Source organism: Xiphophorus maculatus, chromosome 12 (assembly GCF_002775205.1).
Source record: "Xiphophorus maculatus strain JP 163 A chromosome 12, X_maculatus-5.0-male, whole genome shotgun sequence".
Classification (NCBI taxonomy): domain Eukaryota; kingdom Metazoa; phylum Chordata; class Actinopteri; order Cyprinodontiformes; family Poeciliidae; genus Xiphophorus; species Xiphophorus maculatus.
The window spans coordinates 14,571,045-14,591,798 of record NC_036454.1 but is presented as its reverse complement, the minus strand read 5'-3'; the positions used below and the strand labels follow the sequence as shown (position 1 = coordinate 14,591,798).

At 37.7% G+C, this 20,754-nt stretch overlaps 1 protein-coding gene across 1 annotated transcript in view; it reads right to left on the bottom strand.

Moving 5' to 3' along the window:
• Positions 1-522: 522 nt before the first annotated feature.
• The window catches only part of LOC102233462 (lipoxygenase homology domain-containing protein 1-like), a 34,173-nt gene continuing 13,941 nt past the window's right edge, over positions 523-20,754 (bottom strand). Inside the window, exons 16-43 of the mRNA XM_023343155.1 lie at positions 18,617-18,777; positions 17,143-17,219; positions 16,877-17,073; positions 16,584-16,776; positions 15,995-16,155; positions 15,563-15,887; positions 14,487-14,638; positions 12,403-12,536; positions 12,131-12,276; positions 11,935-12,039; positions 11,728-11,856; positions 11,477-11,641; positions 10,937-11,118; positions 10,743-10,859; positions 10,441-10,603; positions 8,446-8,600; positions 8,166-8,375; positions 6,827-6,953; positions 5,133-5,341; positions 4,732-4,917; positions 4,522-4,649; positions 4,098-4,215; positions 3,076-3,253; positions 2,793-2,978; positions 2,457-2,627; positions 2,229-2,361; positions 1,256-1,411; positions 523-1,166 (exon numbers count right to left, since the gene is read on the bottom strand). Of these exons, the coding sequence (XP_023198923.1) occupies positions 686-1,166; positions 1,256-1,411; positions 2,229-2,361; positions 2,457-2,627; positions 2,793-2,978; positions 3,076-3,253; positions 4,098-4,215; positions 4,522-4,649; positions 4,732-4,917; positions 5,133-5,341; positions 6,827-6,953; positions 8,166-8,375; positions 8,446-8,600; positions 10,441-10,603; positions 10,743-10,859; positions 10,937-11,118; positions 11,477-11,641; positions 11,728-11,856; positions 11,935-12,039; positions 12,131-12,276; positions 12,403-12,536; positions 14,487-14,638; positions 15,563-15,887; positions 15,995-16,155; positions 16,584-16,776; positions 16,877-17,073; positions 17,143-17,219; positions 18,617-18,777 (4,845 nt within the window). The 3' untranslated portion in view covers positions 523-685. The remainder of the gene's footprint in view (positions 1,167-1,255; positions 1,412-2,228; positions 2,362-2,456; positions 2,628-2,792; positions 2,979-3,075; positions 3,254-4,097; positions 4,216-4,521; positions 4,650-4,731; positions 4,918-5,132; positions 5,342-6,826; positions 6,954-8,165; positions 8,376-8,445; positions 8,601-10,440; positions 10,604-10,742; positions 10,860-10,936; positions 11,119-11,476; positions 11,642-11,727; positions 11,857-11,934; positions 12,040-12,130; positions 12,277-12,402; positions 12,537-14,486; positions 14,639-15,562; positions 15,888-15,994; positions 16,156-16,583; positions 16,777-16,876; positions 17,074-17,142; positions 17,220-18,616; positions 18,778-20,754) is intronic.

The window sequence follows — 20,754 nt, the reverse complement described above, 5'->3', positions numbered from 1 at the left end:
GCTAAGCCTGGTGGGGGCACAAGTAAAGCTTGGTGGCTCACTAGGCTTATAATACGCTGAGGGAAACCCTGAGTTGAATAGTTTTGTTAGCTATTGGGTGATTCAATAATTTTATTAGGGATTCCCCAAAAGTAAAGTTTACATATATAATGACACAATATTTCCTTAATTTGTCGCAGGATTTTAAGTTTTTGAGTTTCTAAGGAAGGTCCACTGGGAAAATTGTAAACTTTAAGCTCCTCCTGAGTCTGTGAATTGTAGATTTGGCTCAGTTTAGGATGAGTTTAAAGAGCTTAAAATGCAGAATGGGCTCCTACAGAACAAGTTAAGTTAAAATTAGAAACCTGACACTTCCCTTTTGATATTTATAAAAAACAACTATTATTTTCCCTGTGTTTACAGTATTTCATTCAGTTTGTGCTGGAGTGCATATAATTCTGCTTTTGTCCAGCAACTTCAATGTGAAGACAGAAAAGCAGATGACACAAATAAAAGTATAAATTAAATGTTTATTGTGTTTTGTTTACTTTGATGTTCATTTCTTTTTTATTGCTTTACCTTAAGTTTGAAGCAGTCAAGCCTCAACAATTGGCACAGAGTTACTTTGACCTTTTTCATAATAAACATTATGTAAAAAATAGGAGTAAAAAAGGTAAATTAAAAGTCTACCCCTTGTTTTTATCTTCTAGTATCTTGGATAAAGCACTCTGTGTATCTGCCCATCAGACTTGTTAGCATCCAGCCACTTTCCACACAGGAAGACGGTTGTGACTGAGTTAGCCGTGTTGGTTATCTCAACACACTCTAAAAACCACCCGCAGTTCCAGCTGCTCCCATCGTGCTCGACCTTGACCCTCAGCAGCTCTCCAAGGTCGAGCATCTCCACGACGAACCGGTCCGTTTGCCCTCGCTCGAAGAGGTTGCGGAACTTCTGCCTGAGGTGACGCCTGCCCGAGTCGCCGTTGACTCCGTAGATAGTGATGAAAACATTTGAGTCCGTTCCAGCCCCTTTCACGTCCCCGGTGATGACGATAATTTCATACTTGACGGGAACCAGCTTGCGAACTTTGCTCGCAAAGCTTTCAACGGATTTATAGCACTCGAATGTTTGGAACTGGTCCTTTTTGGCTGCCAGAGGGATTTGTGCGTCACAGTGAAAGAAATACCTAAACGGAAAGATTCATAGTCATTAAAGGACTTTTTTTGTCTTTTTACATAACCTAACATTATGTAAGTTGTGTGAGAATCCACTCACTTGTTTCCCAGCTCATTTTCTGTCACTACCACCTCCAAAACGTGCCAGAAGGCTTCTTTCTTCACTTTCTTTCCATCTTTTGTTATGTGGCCGAGGCAGATCCCAGCGATTTCCCCCAAGTGTTTGGACGAGAACTCAAACGTGTCAGTGGCACCGCTGTGAAAGTTCACAAAAATCTGCATCTATTAGGCAAGTTTGAGCAGGGCAAGCAATTAGAAAAAAAAAAAATCAATAAAGTGAGCCGTTTTCTTTGTTAGCACTGGAATAATCTTTCCTGAGAAAAGAGACGCGAGAAGATAAAGGAGGGCAGAAAAAGAAAGCATGAACGAGGGGAGATTATGTAAGATCCCTGCAAATGCATTCATATTTCTTTAACATTTTCACATTTCCATGTGTTATACAGATATTTTATGTGATAAACCAATAAAAACAATGCATAAAAGAGAAAATTTCACAAATAAATACCTGGAAATTGCTTCCCAAATAATCAAAATCTTAAATCCACTAATTCAGTGACTAATGAATTTAGTCCTGCTAGTATCCAGTCTTTCTCAGTTGGCCAGCTTTCCTCTTTCTGTTAAAGAAAAGCAGCTCCACAGCATGATGCTGCTACCACCATGTCTTACAGTGGAGATGATGAGTTCAGCGTGCAGAGTTTGTTTTCTCCCACACAGAGTTGTGAATCATCAGGCCAGAGTAACTTTTCAACTTCTGAAGCCAATTTGATTTATTTATGTATTTTCATAGGTGATACAAATGCAAGCTAGAAACATTATCGATATTTCTTCTGTTTATCAAACAGTTTTGATATTTATCACGATATGATTTCAAATTAAAGTCCAAACAAAACACAAGAATAAACTAATATGGCAAACCTTCTAGACAATAATGAACCCAGAAGAATAATCAGAAAAGAAACACAAAAGAGAACCAAAACAAGATCGTCACAATAAGAGTGTTTTTAAAGACTTGCCTTAAAAACTTCTTTTTCTTATTCTCCAGAACAAACTCCTTGGAGCGAGCTTTCCTTCCCTCCAACACAATCCAGGCGTTTTCTGAGGTTGAGGAGTTGCCGGTGTTAGCAGTAATGGTGGCGATTTCATATTCTGTGATGGAGCAGAAGCAATCATATAATCTCACGTGAATGTAATTACCTCTAAAAGATTTTAAGCTTTCAGCATAAACATATTTTTATACTAACTGGTTTTATCGCTGAGGTCTATTGACTCATTGTTGGCACAAGCCAGCTCTCTAATAATTTGCCCATCGTCATCATTTTTAGCCAGCCACCGGTCGCAGGGGAACCTGAAGGTCTGGTCCATGGCCTCGTCTTTCACTTCGATGTACTCTAAATGCCACCCAGGCGCTGGGCCTGTTTGTACGAGAGGCATTGTGATCCAAATGTTGATGCATTCAACAATGTTTTTCTAAACAGTTTACAGGTCTGGATTTGAATAGAAGGCACTGGTTTTGTTCCCATGCATTATACGTCATTTTGCATCATGAGTATTGCACTCTGCAGGCTTCCTCTTCTCACCTTTGTTGTCATGCCACACTCGGACTTTGGAGAGCTCCCCCAGACTGAGCATATCAGGAAACCGAAACACGTCCTTCATTTTCCTCTCAAACTTGTTCCTGTTGGTGCTCTCCTTCAGCGGCAGCATCCCGGTGTCGCCGTACTCCCCAAACACAATCAAAAACACGTTGGCGTCGGTGCCACCACCTGAAACGTTACACCAAATGTTTAAAAACGAGACAGAAAAACATGAAATTTACTTAAAAAGTAAAGAGAAATACTGTCTAAAACTCATGTGACGTGCCTCCGATGTCGCTGGTCTGAACTTGGATGATGTAGGTTGTTTTTTCCACCATCTCTTCGTCGTCCACCACTGCTGGCAGCTCACACACTTTTGTCCTTTTCGGTCCTTTAGTCTTGGACAGCCAGTTCTCGTAAGTGAACAGATACTCTTCCTCAGTGGTCAGGTTCCGCATCAGGATCTAAAAGTGAGCATGGAGTAATTAAATTAATTATTAACATTAAAAGAATGACAGTACGACAGGACTGGATGTAAAGAAATCTCCCCATCTGCTAAAATGTCATTTTTTAGAAAGATGCTTGTGACAAATGTCTTCTGTTTTTGATATTTTTTTTCAGTCTGAATTGTTTTACATTGTCATCCACATGTTCATATAAAACAAAAGGAATAGAAAAAATGCTGTTTTCAAGCAATATCAATCATTTCCCCCTTTTTAACTAATTTAACCACATTTTTAATAACTATTTGACCTGTACATCCAATAAAAAGTTTAAACAGGGCCTGTCTGACAACATGAAGTAGGCAAAAAAAAAGAAGTCAAAAAACATCACATCAGGCTCTGATCTAAAGAAATTCAAGAACACAATTCACATAATTGACTCATTACCACTAATTGAGAACTTAAAGGGAGCTATTTTATGAAATTTACTTTTTTGAGTTTACATGATGTTATATTGTTATTGATTATGTGCTGAAGGCAGAGTATCGGAAAGAGGAAGACTTCTTAAAGCGACAGAGGCCCTATTACAAGTCAAATTTTATACAGCAAGTAACAAAGTTACTTGATTGAGCTACCAAATGGTACTATGTGCCTGAAAAATACATAATACTGTCCCTTTAGTATTAAAAGTTGTATAAATGATAAATTTCACCGAAAAAATATTCTTAAATAATAATATCAAACATTTTGTGCCAGATAAAACCAACTTTATGACCCTATAATTGCTTTTCTACCACTGATAAAGTATTTTGGTGATATTTATAATAATGTTTGCAGTTTTAGACATAAATGGTTTTCATGTTACCCTGTCAAGAAACCAGTCTGGGCGGCTCCCAGTGCCATCGATCCGAACTCTGATCTTCTTCAGAGGAGCGATGTCATCTATCTCCAGGGTGAACGTGTCTTCTTGGTCACGTTCAAACCTGCATAAAACAACAAATAAACAAGCAAAAAGTCTCAGAATCAGAGTGGGAAACGAATGAAACAGGATTAAATCACAAAATTCAGAATGAGACTTTATGGGAATTTTATTGGGTCTCTGTTATAGAAGGGACATTTTTTTTCCCCAAGAATATTGGGTGGAGATTTGTTGCAAATAAAAGATCTTTCTCAGATATTTCACAGATGATAAATTACATCACTTCAGCCTGGATGAAGAAATAATCAGGGGACTTTTATTAATCAGGAGGACACTTTCTTTATTATTAGAGGATCGCTGCTGGACTGACCTATCCCCGTTCTTCGGCAGCAACATTTCCTCTGTGCTCCCGTTGGCCCCGTACACAGTCAGGAAAATGTTCGTATCCGTCCCTGCATACTGAGTGTCTCCTGTGACAACCGAGACTGAATAAATAACCTGCAAAAACGCAGAGAACAACAGGCATAAATGAGAGGAGCTCTGCTTTCCAACAGCTCATATTTTCAGAGCGATGACTCACTTTGCGGATAATGTTGATGGTGCTGGAGTCCAGCACGTTCAACAGTCTGACAGTCAAACCATCTCCCCTGTCTTTAGCCAGCCAGCATTTACATGGGAAGATGTACTTGATACCTTTGGTTGGCACAGCAACCGACAGCTCATCCACCAACCAGCAGCTCTCTGGTGTGACTCCGTTATGGCCGAGCTGAGCAGCAGCAAGAGACGAGACAGAGAGAGGAGACAGAGAGCTGGGAATTCAGAAATCACTTGATTTTGTTTGATCCACATCCCATGCACTGCAGCTACAGTTAATTATTCCTGCGCTAGAAAGCCGTTATGTGAAATCTTCAACACTGAGGAGGCAGCAGCAGCAGACAGGCAGCATCACAGATTTAGCTACAGACAGTCCCAGATTCTCACTTCCACCCTCTTGATCTCTCCTACGTCAGCTCCATAGCAAACGAAATGCTCCATGCCACCAGCTGCGAAGCATTTCTTTCCTTCTGCCAGGTCCAGCCACAGACGGTCTGTCTCGGCGTCGTTCGGCCCGATGACGATGACATAAACCCTGGCTGTGGTGCTGCCGTCCCGGTCCACCCCAGTGGACACCGTGAAGTGATAAGGAATGACTGCATGAGGGACCAGATCAGATTCAAATTTAACTACTCAAACAAAGAAATGTGACGTTTTAGAAAATCTGCTTCTTAATTTAAATGAGATCAGATTAGTGTGTTTCATGAGAATTAGTTTGTAACCATTTTGTCTGTATAACATAATTGATTTGTTGGCTGTTTAGCACAGTATATTAAACAGGCATATGGTTTTAATTACAAATTTTGGGTAAATATTGTGTCAGTAGGTAGCATATTTCATTAAATTGAGATAATTAAATAAGTGTTCACTTCTTCCTCCTTTTCAAACAGAAAAGTAGTGGCAAACAAATTATTTTATTCTTGGTTTTGTTTGCACATGTTTGATTGCTTGTTCTCTTGTTTTTAAAAAACCTGTTTGGAATAAAAGAAAATTATAACTATAACTATGTTCTCATTTGACTTTTTATCAATTAATAGGGCTGAAACTGATGATTATTTTAGTAATAAATTATTCTATTGACTTTTCTGATGGTTAATCGGATGAAAAATTGTCACATTCTGCAGATTTTGCATTTTTTAGAACTCATTAGAAAATGTGAAATATTTAAAAGACCCAAATAAGTAAATACATTTTTAAAAATAATTAAAAATGTGATTGTTTGAAATGCAAAACACAAGATTTGTTTAGTGAACATTTGATCATTTGTAGCAAAGGTTGCATCTGCTGCTAAAAATAATTTCTACTAATATGTTGATTATTTTTAAGATTAATAAATGGAAAGCAAAAGGTGCTTAGTAGGAGATTTTTTTAAATTTATTTTTTAACATAATTTGAACCAGGTGAAACTAAAACTGCCACTAGATGAGTTGTGGGTATAAACTCCTCTGTGGGTAAAAACATTTGACCTAGTTTATAAAGGCAAACTGTCAAATGACAAGGGAATGTATTTAAATATCTGACGGCAAAGAAAATAATCGATCTCAAAGGGCGAGCCATCCCGAAAATTAAATTAGATTAGATTAGCCTCTATCTGATATCAAACCAACATTCAGTTTATATAGCCAGCTGCTGTAATCATCATAAAGATAATATAATTTCATCTGAAGTTCAGGATCCTCAGTAATCCCTTTTTTCATTAGTTTATAAATGCTCGCCTCCATTTTCTGCTCCTCAGATGTTTTTCCTCATTTCTCAAAGGAATCCCAGAATGTTTTCAGACCCTTCACAGTGAAGTTTTATTTACCTTATCATCGTCAACATCTCAGCTTTACTAAAGAGATATTTTTGATTTTGAATTATCTGACCGTTATTTATGCAGGTTGTCTCATTGAGAGAACAGTTTTGATAAAAACAAAATTACAAACACAGCAACAAAACAAGAAGTTACGAAATCTTGTCTCAATTAAATAACAAGCATCATATTGATGCGGTGGGACATTTTTTTCTGTGAACTTGAGCAAGCAGGAGGTGTAATGACTGTTTTCCATGTTGATATCAGTGATTTTTAAAGGGTTGCTTACTTGGACCTTCTTCGGCCACTGTAGTCTTTTTCTTCTTTTTCTTCTTATTGGCATTTTTATCGAGTCCTTGTCTGGACTGGGCCATCTTCATAAAATATGGATCAGTATTCCTTTCACCCTCATACCCCTGTAATGGACCCACCGAACAGATTTTAGTAATGCAAAACAAAACAGAACACTGTATAAGAATAAAAACGATTGTTTTAAAAAATATTGCCACGCTTCATACTTTTGGCAGGCATTGTAGTGGAAAACATAATCTCATTATTTAGCGTTTAAAAATGTGGAAATATCAATGACATCTTTTGGCTTGAACTGAGGTCATAATCGGCTGTTTCAAGAGAAGAAGGGACCAAATGGGACTCAGATCCACAATTAACAGAAAAGATCCAGAACAGAAAATACAGTGGAACAAAAATCTACGTTAGACTGGAGAATCTTCATGGTAATCTGGCTGAGTAAATAGTGTACTAAGAACAATCAGTTCAGGACATGGGAACAAAATGGTTTGTTTGTTAAAAGTGTCAGAAGGACGAACAAACTTTTTTAGCTATTTAGGAAAAGTATTGATGTAAGAAAAGGAGGAAAGAACTAAAAATCTTATTTCAAGGCTCATTTAAACTATGTTAACAGGTGATTCTTCTAATAATTCTTTGAACAAAACCAGCGGCTGTGAAAAAACATTGAAATTAAATGGAAATTTAAATACTTTTTCAACATAAAAACTGCTTAGAAGATTCAGACAGACATTAAAGTTTTGAATACATTTGTACTTGAAGGATCTAATTAGTTCTTAGAACCTTTTACCTTATGATACGTTGTAAAGCAAACACGATTAAAAACATGGAGGAATATTTACTTTTACATTTTTAACAGGATATCCCCTCCTCGTCCCTTTGTCTTCTAAAAATTTGGGGGATGAGCTGAAGAAATGGACTCTGTTTATGTCTACCTGCATATTTATCTGCTTTATCAAATGTACTGTAAAGGACAAAGAGCAGAGATAAACTTCAGTCAGTATTAATCTAAAGTTTTCTATGTTTTAAGTCTCTGAGAGCATATAAGTTGTTTATTTGACTCTTTTCTGTACCAGATAAGAACACAGTCAGGGTGGAAAAGCCGGGTTGTCTTGTCCTAATTAATCATTAGAATAATCAAAGGATGTAATTTCTTTCTTTCCTTCTGAAACTTAAATCATTCCTGAACCTCTCTCAGCAGCACTATTTATTCTCTTCAGAAGGTCATGTTTCTTCATTGGTGGTTTAGCAACCATTTTCAACTTGTTTCGTCTGCATTCCTCGTCTGTAAAACAGAAAATAATCCACTGACTCAAACAGACCTTGATGTAGAAGATCCTGTCTATCTGTTTGTCCTCTTTCTTTGTCGACAGCCAGCGCTCACACAGGAACATGTAAACTTCCTCTGTGTCCTCATCCTGCACCTCCACCTGGTCCAGGTACCAATCAGCTCCCACCATGGTGTTGTCATGACGAATCCGAATCTTAAACACCTGCCCCAGGTCCACAGCCTCAATTGTAAACCTGTCCACCTACAGAATGAGGGATAGAGTTTAATGTCTCCACACACCAACATTGTTGGACGTTGAACTTTATAAATACCTCTCCTCTCTCAAACTTGTTCTTGTTGTTCTCAGATTTGGCGAGTTTGCGTTCTCCGGTGTCTCCCAGGTCTCCGTAGATGGTGAGGAAAACGTTGGCGTCAGTTCCTGCTCCGTACATGTCACCTGTCCGCACCGACACTTTGTATGCGTGAGCTGTGAAGGAGAGGAGTCCAAACTATGAATACAGTGGACTTAACGCTCTTTTACACTCAGGTACACAACTACAAAAAAATAAAAATAAAATATATAAATTACATTTCTTTACACAAACTGCAGTTTAGGTCATTAGAAGTTTTCAGCTTCTAATGAGCAATGACATTTTAAAAACAAGAATATGTTTAAAATTTTTATATTGTTTATTGTATTTTTCTGTCAATTATGCTTATGGTCTCAAAATATGACAAAAATAATAATCTTCCAAGTGATACTAATAATTGGTGGGGCTTTATTTTGTATTTTCTGTGTGGTATTAGTTTTTTTTTTGAACAAAGTAAATGAAATAATGAAGATAGAGGATTATTTCCAAAATGTTTAACAAAAGAGAAACGGTTGACACAGTTGAGTGTTTCAACACACACGAGAACGTATTTTAAAATTTATGCTTTATGCTAATAATCAGGTAAGTGCCAGGAAACAAATCTATTTAAATTAATCTAGATATTTATCATAATAAGAGTGGTCAGATATACAAACAGAAATATAAAAGAACGTTATTGATGGCTGCAAAATGTATCTGGGTTCCCTCCAGCTTATGCTAACATACTTTAATTCACATATTAGTGTATTTGTTTGTTGCATCCAATCCAACTTCAATTAAATGTCAGAAATAATTCATTATATTGACTTTTAAAGTACATTCTTTATTCCTGCACCTTTCTAAGCATTTTGATATTTGTCTTTTTACATAAAAATAGAGCAAAACTCAGGAAATATAACAAGTTACTGTTTATTAATGAGGTAATATAACCTCAACTACTAGAAATATGGTTTCTGCCTAATGGGAAATTTGTTGTTTTTTTGATGCTAGGAGTAAACATTGTTCATGGATTAGTTCAGGGAAACGATTGTCAGACGTTCACTTCCAGCAGAGTTTCAGTCTGGTTGTTTCTCTGAGAAACAACTCATTCTTGGTTTCTGAACGCCTTTACATTTTGCAACTAGTCACCAACTTTGAATGGTGATTCAAGTTGAGCAGAATAGGGTTCCAGGGGTTTTCCCAATGAAAACAATTGTCGAGAGTTAACATGTAGGAACAGCTGCAGGCTTGAAAAACGAAAAACAAAAAGAGGAAACTCAATATGCTGGGCAAAGTGGAGCTGCAGATTATAACTCTACAACAGGCCTGGTAAACCTTTCACTGCCCCTATAGGAAACTCCTTCCTTTTTTAAAACCTGCAAATTTTAATAGAACTTTGCATTAAAAGGATCATCACTGTCCAAATAAAGCAAAGTTTACACTTTTAATTGACTTTTAATACAACTTTTAGTGCAACTTTGCATTAATAGTGTCATTATTTACCAAATGACACTTCATGAAAACAGTTGTAAACATTTATGAAGACTCCTGCATGTTCATAACACGTGTTATGTCATGTTTATGACAGTGTCATGTCAGTCTTATGCACACCCCTTCAAATAAAGTGTTACCAAAATTTTTTATTCTGTCAGAACGCTGAATTTTCCCCAAACTCCATCAGGAAGAAGTCTCACTGGCAGAAACAGAGCAAGGTAAAAATATGGAAGTGGAAACTATTAAGTGGAAACTTGTCTATACCATTTTGAAAGTCAACAGCAGCTCATATGTTGATTTATCACAAAGTCTGAACAGTTACACCTATCTTAACATTTTATTTTTGACCATTTTGAGCCAACTTTGTGTATGCAGTGTGTGCTTTAAAATGCATTCACTAAAGATACTGATGTGAATGTAACAATATGATAAGTAAAAGTAAAATAATTTGTACTTGTTCATCTAAATCAGAGTAAAACCTACTCTCCAGAGCATCTTCCACCTCCATTTCGGTCGTCTTTAGTGTCCCGTCCCGGAGGAGCTTCTGGGTGATGATGTCAGAGGCGACCAGCTCCCTCATCGTCTCTCCATCATCTTCAGACTTGGCCAGCCAGCGCTCGCACGGAAATATCGTGGTCTCTGAGCCCTGAAGTTAACCACAGACAAATAAGTCAAGCTAGGTTGGACTAATACGGACGGCCAGTAGAAATTTTATATTACTAAACTGTTCATAATTTATTTAGTCTTCCGAGAAAGCGTTGTAGTCTGGAGTGCATATTGGATACCTTTCCTTTCCGGAGCTGTCGCCTGATCTCCACCCTGTCAAGATGCCACCCTGGGTTGGTGCCTCTGTTGTCATGTCCTATCCTGATTTTCTCTATCACATCACCAATGTCCTCCAGCTGAGACAAGAACACCTGGTTGTTTGCAAACCAACAGCTGCAAGAAGCCATCTTTATTCTAAAACGCACTTTCTCACCTCCACAATAAACATGTCCTCTGCTCCTCTCTCAAAGTAAAGGCGTCGCTCTCTCTTGTTTACACACAGGTGCTTCTGCAGCGTGCACATCCCGTTTTGTCCATACAAGACGATGAACACGTCAGCGTCTGTCCCCGCAGCAAACACATCACTGGTGAATGTCTTGATCTCATAAGGCACGACTGAAAAACAAGAAACCAGGAGATTTGCTTAGTTTTGTGACCTGTGATATGAAATTTCACCGTTTAATTATCGTTTTTGTTTTTCACTTTGTACATTGTGCCTGAATAGTGTTTTACAAGCTCTTGTTTTACAAGCTCTTTCTTTTTGATTTATGTCTTTCTGCCTTTTGCTGTGCACACCTTGGACTACCATTATGTTTTGAAAGTGTCATAAAAAGTTGGACTTAAAGCAAAAACATTGATTTTAAACACTTGAGCATGTGTTTTCCTATTTTGTAAAATTTAACATATTTGGTTCCTAAAAAACACATTTCCATAAATACCATTCCCACTAATGTTTTTTATTAGCTTTGCTTACATGGAGTGTAAACTTCAGTCTGTAAGTCAGCAGGATAGAGATCCCTCACGATGGCACCGTCATCCTCTGCTGGATCCAACCAGCGGCCACATGGGAAACGTAGTCTCTGACCCTGAGATGGGGCATCCACCTCAACCCAGTCTAGGAACCAACCGGATGAACCTCCTGTTGGAATAAAAAACATCAGATATTTTGATATAATTTAATCTCATTTTATTTCTGTTTAAAAAAAGGTTTTCTTTTTCACTCGCCTGAGTTGTCGTGTCCAATCCGGAGCTTCTCCAGGTCGCCCAGGTCTACTGCCTCCACGATGAACTCGTTGATCATCCCCTGTTCAAACTTGTTCTTGTAGTTTTTACAAGACTTTAGGTTGATGAGCCCTGAATCAACAGGAGTTTCACATCCCAGTTAACCTTTAGGCAGGATTTTTATGTTGCCATGGCAACGCCGGGGCTCACCTGTATCGTCTTTTTCACCGAACAGGATGGCAAAAACGTTGGCATCGGTTCCAGCATATTTCTTTTCCCCAGTTTTTATTTTGAGAGTATAGGTAGTGGACATGGCTGCAATAACAGTAATAGAGGTTAATATCATGTCATATACTAAATTGTACATTATGTTAATAATTTGCTTCAGTCGTTTAAGGCACTTTACATTTTTGCTCCAGTCCCAAAGTGGCGCTAGTCCCCTCCTCATCTTCATCCTGCCTCATAAAGGCCTCATCAACAGGAACTAGCTCTCTTGCTATCTGCCCGTCATCCTCATCCACTGCGAGCCAGCGGTTACAAGGGAAGTAATACCTACAGACCCCCAGAAATAAACTAATCAGAGCTTTTATTCTTTTAAAACTGTTAATGTGTTTAGGTGTACAGATATATTTAGTCAGAAAATAGAGAAAAATGCACTGAAACACAAGTTACACTTACGTTATGTCTTCCTTTGTGTCCACTATTTCAACACGATCCAGGTACCAGGATGAGTGAGGCTCAGTGTTGTCATGTCGGATTCGCAGCTTTTTCAAAGTGAGCAAATCAATAGCTGTCACGATGAAAACGTCTTCCTGCAAAATTACAGGAGAGACTCTGTCTTGTTCAGTTAGACTTTTAGGTATGCCACTCCCAGTTTATGAGATATCTCTCCAGAGAAAGTATTTTTTTATCCACCCAGCCATTGACATGGATCTAGAGGGTTCAGCCCAAGCATGTAGAGGGTTCTGGGTCGTCCCTGGGGTTCTGTAAACTCAGGTTCTCATTCATCCTTGTTTTCCACAGTTCCAGTTGTTAGATGACATAATATGGTTCCTTTGACAGATTCTGCAATGTTCATTACATTTTTTCACCCAAAATCATTCTTAGATAATAAGATTTTAGTCAGGCCTTGATTTGTGGGTTTGAAATAACCTGAACTGAGTGTGTTTGTCACCAGTTGTAACGTAGAGATGAATAATTCAGGAGTGGATGAAGTGGGGAGTAAAAGTAGGACAGGTTCAATGACATGGAGGACTCCTCAGAGCTCCTCTCAGTCACAGCTGGCCTGCCTGCAGGAGATCCTGTAATTGTAGCAGAATACACTCCTACCCACACCTCAGAGCAAGGCTCAAGTTGCCCAGAAGTCATCGGGTTTATCAGTAAGAGCTGTTGATTTTAAACACCGGTCCTTATAAAAATTAGATTTTGGATGGAAATATGTTGGATAGATCTGTGGCTGCTTATTGGTGCTACAGTAAAAGTTTGTAGGGAGATCGGTTTGACAAACATGCGTGAGCTCTGAACAATTAAACAGATAAATACGATGGATTTATCCTGCCAGAAATAAGTTTTGCAACAGGAGCATGAAACAATTTGAAACTTAGATGTAAGGTTAATACTGTTACATTAGTCTTCCCACATAGACAAAACAACACAGTTAACCAAAGGTGTCTGTGGTCATAAAGCCATAAAAGTGGCTCTCTGGGTTGTAAAGGTTGCAGACTCCTGGTTTCTCCCAAATGAAAGGAGGGAACATTTGACTTCAGCTGCTTTCTGAGAAGTTTAACTTCCCCCCTCTCTACCATATGTGCAGGAGTATCTTGAAAAACTTTTCAAGTTGTGAGTAAACTATGAAGAGTTTTAGATTTTGATGGACTGTTTATTTTAGTAACAGTGAGTCTTGCACTCATCAATATAAGATGGCTGTTCTGGTATCAAAATTGTTGGTGTGAACCTGTTACCGTTCAGAACTGGAACAGAAATTACAATGTCACTCTAAATGTTTTCAGAATTTCTTTTTTGTTTTGAATTTCAGCTCAAGTACTTGTACATATCTTCGTAGGGTGCAGGTTTGTTATGTCTCCAAGCTGCTGCTCCAACACAACATTCTGGTCTGACTGGATAAATCATGATATACAGTTCTGGAGAAAATTAAGAGACCACTGAACCCCACTGAAAACCTCATGGTTATTCCACCAAATATTCATTTCTGAACTCTTCCTGAGTTAAAACATTAATATTGTTATTTCTAAATGAATATCAACTTGTTTTCTTTGAAAGCACTGCATCTTTTACGCAACTTTTTCTCTTCTCGTTTCTGCAAATAAATACTAAACTTTAGCTTGGAATTTCAGATACATGTCAGTAGTTCATAGAATAAAAGAACAATATTCATTTTACTCAAATATATTCCTATAAAAAGTAAAATCAGAGAAACTGATATTTTTAAGTGGTCTCTTAATTTTTTCCAAAGCTGTAAATGCCTCTATGAACTCAAAAGCGTACTGCAGCCTTTGCTAGTACTGCTTTTGTCTTGGTTATACATTGATGCCCTTCAGGACCTAAATGTAACCCTATCCTTCTCGTGCAACTTTTTTTCAGCAATCTTAACTGCCTTATGCTCACTTTTTTTCCTCCCACTTTTTAATTTTAATTGTGGAATGGAAAAATAAGCACAGTGAGCTAGAATCCTGGAAAAAAAAGGTAAACATGGAGGTAAAGTTAAGAAATTAATTGGTCAAGCGTCGTTGAACCCGTCTTACCTGCCCTCTCTCAAATTTGTTGAGGTTGTCAGAGTTTCTCAGGAGGCGCTCACCAGTGTCTCCGTTTTCCCCATAAATATTAATATAGACTTTGGCATCTGTCCCAGCTCCCATCATGTCACCCGTGAAGACACACACTTCATAGGTGTTGACTGTCAGACAAAGCAAGCGATGAATTATTCACACCTTCTCCAAACTGTCGCATATGTTGGCCAGGATACAGTGTCAAATCAAACTGTTCAAATCACACCATCAGTTAAAAATGCAAATGTGCCCTAAATGGTATAAATAATTTAAATGAGTCACACAAAAAAAATTTCTAAAGCAGCACATCAGATGTTAGGCTGGTGCTTTCATGAGAGAGACTTTAAGGGAAATTGGCGTTTTTAAATACTATCAATGAAACTCTTTTAATAATTAACATGAAGACATGTTTTACTTTACTGATAAAAGGTCATGTTTAAATATTAATATTTGCAAGTAATGTGAATGTAACTTGACGTTATAGCTCAAAGCTATTCATTGTAAATTCAGTTTGTCTTGTTTTCTGCGCTTGGATCACAGATGGTGCCACTGTTGATAATTTTGCTTTCTTGACTTCGATGAAGACTTGATAGAAAGCAGCAAAGACAACAATGAAAGTAGCTGGATATTCCGCCAAAAAGAATAAATAAATAAAAAAAATAATCAAAGCACTGGAAACCTCTTTTATTGCTGCAACAGTTCAGTTGAATAATTGATAATATGCATGAAAAATTTTAGTTTTCAGCAGAGCTTGTTGCAGTGTTGAAAGATAAAAACAAAGAGGTTATCTATTATTTTGAATGAGTGTTCAATCAATGCTCACATTATTTTTGCAAGTGCAGAATATTTTAAAAATACAATAGTAGTGGATAGTGGATTTCACCTCAGATGTCTGCATCTTTAGGTAAGGAGGAAGTCTCAGTGCTTACACATTTAGTGCTGTGCAAAAAATAATTTTTGTGTGAATATCATCCTTCGTATTGAACTCTTTGAAGTAACATAAATGTAAAAGTTCATCTTTTCTGTCTTTCTGCTTTTTGTCTGCTTCACACCTTCCAGATCCTCGTCTGCGTCCTCCGGCAGCAGCTCCACCACCAGCTCTCCGTCCTCCTCACCGCTGCTCAGCCAGCGTGAGCAGGGAAAACGGTACGGGAGCACCACCTCCTGCATCTCCTCTCCTCCATCTTCGTCCTCGTCCTCTTCGTCTTTCTTCTTTTTCTTCTTCTTCTTCTTGTCGTCCTTTTTCTTTTCTTTGGGCACCAGAGTCAAAATCAGGTGTTTAACGTCGACCGACTCCAGGAACCAGCCAGATCCGATCCCTGAACCATCATGACCAATGCGTATTTTGAAGATCTTTCCCACGTCTTTGGCCTCAAACTGTTAAGAAATGGGGAAGTTTTTGCATCAAATGTCAAATTGTTGTCTCTGCTTATTAAGCAAAACATATCTGGAGACACTTAACAGTAAAAATACAACTTTAATACCTTAAATATTTCAGTCGTATTGCGCTCAAAGTTGTTGGATCTGTTTTCAAGAGTGATAGTTTCTGTTTTGCCTTTCTCCCCGTAGATCTGGATGAACACTCTGGCGTTGGTGCCGGCAAACATCACATCTCCTGTTACTACGGTTACCTCATAGTTCATCACTAGAAATTAAAATGACGAGTAACAAAAAAAACAAGAAAGTGAGATAAGGTCACTAATAGGATTCCTGCTGACATTAGAAATATGCAATTGTGTGTAATGAATAATCTGTGATTGACATAGAAAAGAGTTACCTCATTAATAAATAAAAATCTTTCCTTTGTTGTATTATGCTTCAAATAAAAGAAATGGTAAACCTTTGCACATTTCAGCTGCTGTGTTATCAGAACATAGTAGAAGAGTTATTAAACGAGTTCATTCAGTGTTGGTCCAGGATATTGAGACTGTAATGTTTGTACTCTGATGAAAACAAAGAGAAAGAAACCATGTATATCTGTTCTGTGCTTTTGGTAATTGAAAGCGCCCTCCTGGAGATTAATAATGTTGTTTTTTCCATTATGAAACATGTCTGTGTGAGTGTTTCACCTACATTGTTCCACCTCCAGGATCTCACTGGGGTAAATCTCCACCTCCGTTTTCCCATCAGCCTCGTCTTTGCAAAGCCAGCGGTGACTGGGAAACATGTAATTCTTTCCGTGGACCGGAACCACGATCTGAACGCTGTCCAGGAACCAACCAGCACGCATCCCTTTATTAGTGTGACCAATCATCAGACGGTTTATCTGAAATCGACCAAGAAATTAGGTTGGGTCAAGCAGGTTGCGCCACTCAGGTGCCACAATAAAGATATATTAGTCTTTCATCAACACTAAATGGGAAAACCTGTCCAATATCAAAAGTTTCCACTGTGAAGATGTCAACACGGCCCGTCTCAAAGTAGTTCCCCAAGTTGTTGGTAGAAACCACCAGCATCATCCTGTCGGTGTCGCCCTTATCTCCGTAAAGCTTGACAAACACGTTGGAATCTGAGCTTCCTCCAGGAATGTCACCCGTCTTCACCACGATGTGATAGCCGAGATCTGACACAAGGCGAATTTTTAGCGACAGAATGAAATAATGAATAAACGTGAGGCCTCCTTTCCACTTACTATACAGACGCTGACCATCTAGGAACGGCACTAATTCTCTGGTGATCTGTCCATCGTCCTCGTTGCGGTCCAGCCACCTACACAGCAACACATGCAGGGAATGAAACGTCTTGTCTCAGCATCTAATGACTGCTTTTTGTGCTCTCAGAACATTTCACTAGCAACAGCTGCTTATTATTGTAATTATCTCGGGAGGTGGGAGCACAATGCATAAACACATATCAGATAGGAAAATGAGAAATTTAAGCCAAAATTACGTTATTGATGCCAGAAGAGGATTTGCTTTTATATGGCAGGGAGGATTTTCAGCATGATCCTAAATAAAATAAATAAATAGATTGTCTGGATCGACTTTGTCAACACCAGCGGTATCTCCTCTTCTGCTGAGACGTGTCACAGATGGTCTCCTCAGGATTAGGCATCAGCAGCATGAAGCTTGTCACCTGTCATGTGTCACTAACGTTCCCTGGCACATTTTGAGTCTCCTATTTCTCTTACCACACTGTGGAAAAAAGTCAACGGTTTTTTTTATTGAAAGCTCTGTCTAACTTCTCTGTTTATTGTTTTAATTTGGTCTAATTTTAAACTGTATTCTAATTAATAGTGATCTTATTTGGAGCAGAAAGTCAGGATTTGTTTTCGCAGCATCAAACATGACCAACATGACACTTTTGTGTGTCGCTTGATTCAGGGTTAAAGAAAATGCCTGTCTACTCCTTACTATCAGGACCAGATGTCACTTATATAATGATCATGCAAAAGTATTTAAAACACTTGAATTTTTCCACATGCTGTCACATAGCAACCACAAATCTCAATATAATATCACCGGGAGATCAAATTATAAGGAATCATGGTAGTAGATGTTTTTCCAAATAAAAGTGTGACTTGCATTTGTGCCACTCTTCTTTTGCTCTGATATAATGTCTCTATATTTCAGACATATTAATTAACACAAATAACTGAGGTTACTTTCCACAACAAAAAATCACAAACACTGAATTGCAAATAGAAGGAGGTCCACCCAATAGTGCCTAATTTCACCAATTTTCAATCTAATTTCTTTTATTTATATCTACTGTATGAATAATATGTAAACAAACCATTACTGTTTATTTCAGCATCTGCTTGTAAGAAAAAAAAAAAGTTGATTATTAATAAAGTCAAGCAGTAACGGGTTAAAATGGCCCAGTCAAAGTTTGAGTGAACATACAGTACAAAAAAGTTATTGCTCACAGATGCTCTCTATTCACGGTAGCTGAACTGAATTTGAACTCTTCAGTCTCAGATCTGCAAGACTAGTAGTGAAATTGCAAAAAATATTAAAAACCAGTATAATTCTGATTCCACTTGACAATTATTTGCTACTTTGTGTTGATCTGTCAGGTAAAAACTCAATAAAATACTTTAAAACTTTTATTTTTTTAAGTTGTATGAACACTTCTGCAATGCACGGTATTTATGTGAATATTACCTGCTGCAGGAAAACTCTACAGCATGAGCCTCTGCCTTTCCTTCTTCTCTCACAATCACTTTGTCAAGAAACCAGCCGCAGCCACCGCCTTTCCCGTCATGTCCGATCCTCAACCTGCGGATCCGTCCGATTGTCACCGCCTCGACTATAAACTCGTCCATCTGGATCGACAAGACAACAGCCGTAAAGTGTGGGTGGATTTAATATTTTTCATTAAAAAAAACAACATATAAATAATGCAAATGAGATGTTACAGCAACAATAAGGGGACAGACAGTTCTGGTAAATAGTAAATTAACTTTTTGTGGTTTATTTAAGACAAGGACAAACAAACATTGTCATTCAAAAGGGCACATTTTCCCTCGCTTAGTATAATAAAGCTTATTATATAATTACTAGAGATACAACTGTACACAAAACTTGATAATTCGGTATAATTTCTAGACGCTTCAATCCAGAATAAATGCTTCTTTTTCTTTACTTCAGACAGAAGCAATTTTCTTTTCAATTTCTGACAACGTATTTGATTTTATTATGATCTAAAGCTTAGAACATGGATATTTTTTTATTTTATTACACCGTGTTCCAAATTATTATGCAAGTGATATTTTCTCAGTTTTTCTTAAATGGTCAGTGAAAATGATGGTCAGTATAATTTCCAAGTTATGAACTATTACAGTATAAATCAAATTTTACTGAACAAAGCTCCCCATGAGAACAGTATTTTTTTCAAAAATAAAAAACTCAAAATGCACTGTTCCAAATTATTATGCACAGCAGATTTTCTAAACATTTTATGGATTATAATGAACTGCAAACTGTCATTCTTTGAATGTGCAGCATTAAGTGGTCACATGTACTAAAATCAAAAGCTATTTCAATCAAAAACATCTTAACAGACCAAGTTACATGTTAACATAGGATCCCTTCTTTGATAACACCTGCACAATTCTTGCATCCATTGAACTTGTGAGTTTGTGGATAATTTCTGCTTGAATTTCTTTGCAGGATGTCAGAAAACCTTCCCAGAGCTGCTGTTTTGATATGAACTGCATTCCACCCTCAGATCTTCTGCTTGAGGAAACTCCAAAGGTTCTCAATAGGGTTGAGGTCAGAGGTCAGAGGAGGATGGTGACCACACCATGAGTTTCTCATTATGCCTTTATCTGTACAAACCCATCTTTGTTCTGAATCAGCCACAAATCTCCTCACAGTACGATAACGCTTCAGTTTTCGTTAAATATCTAATGTTTCATATCTTGTCATACAGAACTACACTATCTGATGATTTTTGTCAGCAGAGAGATCCTTTCTCTTTTCCATATAGCTTGAAACCTGTGGCCTGCTTAATAATGTGGAACATCCTTCTTAAGTAGATTTCCTTTATTTGAGCTCACCAGACAAACTAATCAACCAGCTCTCTGAAATTAATTACAGTGATTCAAAGAGCCCTGACACACAATACCATCTATAATTTTAATAGCACAACAAAAAATGTAATCTTTATGACACTTAAATCCAATTTGCATAATAATTTGGAAAACAGTGTAATAAAAAATAGCATGAGCTGGTATCAATGTCATGTCAATGTCAAATTTATTTATATAGCACCTTACAGCAGACAAGACTGCACCAAAGTGCTGCACAAAATAACAACACAAAAACAACAACACAATGACAAAACAGAACACACATCATTTAAATGCCAAAGAGTAAAAATGAGTTTTAAGAAGCGATTTAAAATGGTCCAGGCTGTGGGCAGATCTAATCTGGAAAGGTAAGTTATTCCATAAAACAGGAGCAGCAACAGAAAAAGCTCGATCTCCTTTCCTCTTAAGTCGAGTTCGAGGAACTGTAAGTAATAACTGATTATTTGATCGTAGCGTTCTGGACACAGACTGGAAATTTAAAAGGTCCCGAAGATAAGGGGGGGCTAACCCATTTAAAACTTTAAAAGTTAACAAAAGAATCTTAAAATCTATTCGATAAAAAACAGGCAGCCAGTGTAAAGATGCCAGAGTTGGCCTTATGTGGTCATGCTTCCTGGTTCCTGTGAGAAGCCGTGCTGCTGCGTTATGGATCATTTGAAGTCGCTGAATCTGTGATTTTTCCATCCCTCTATATAAAGAGTTGCAGTA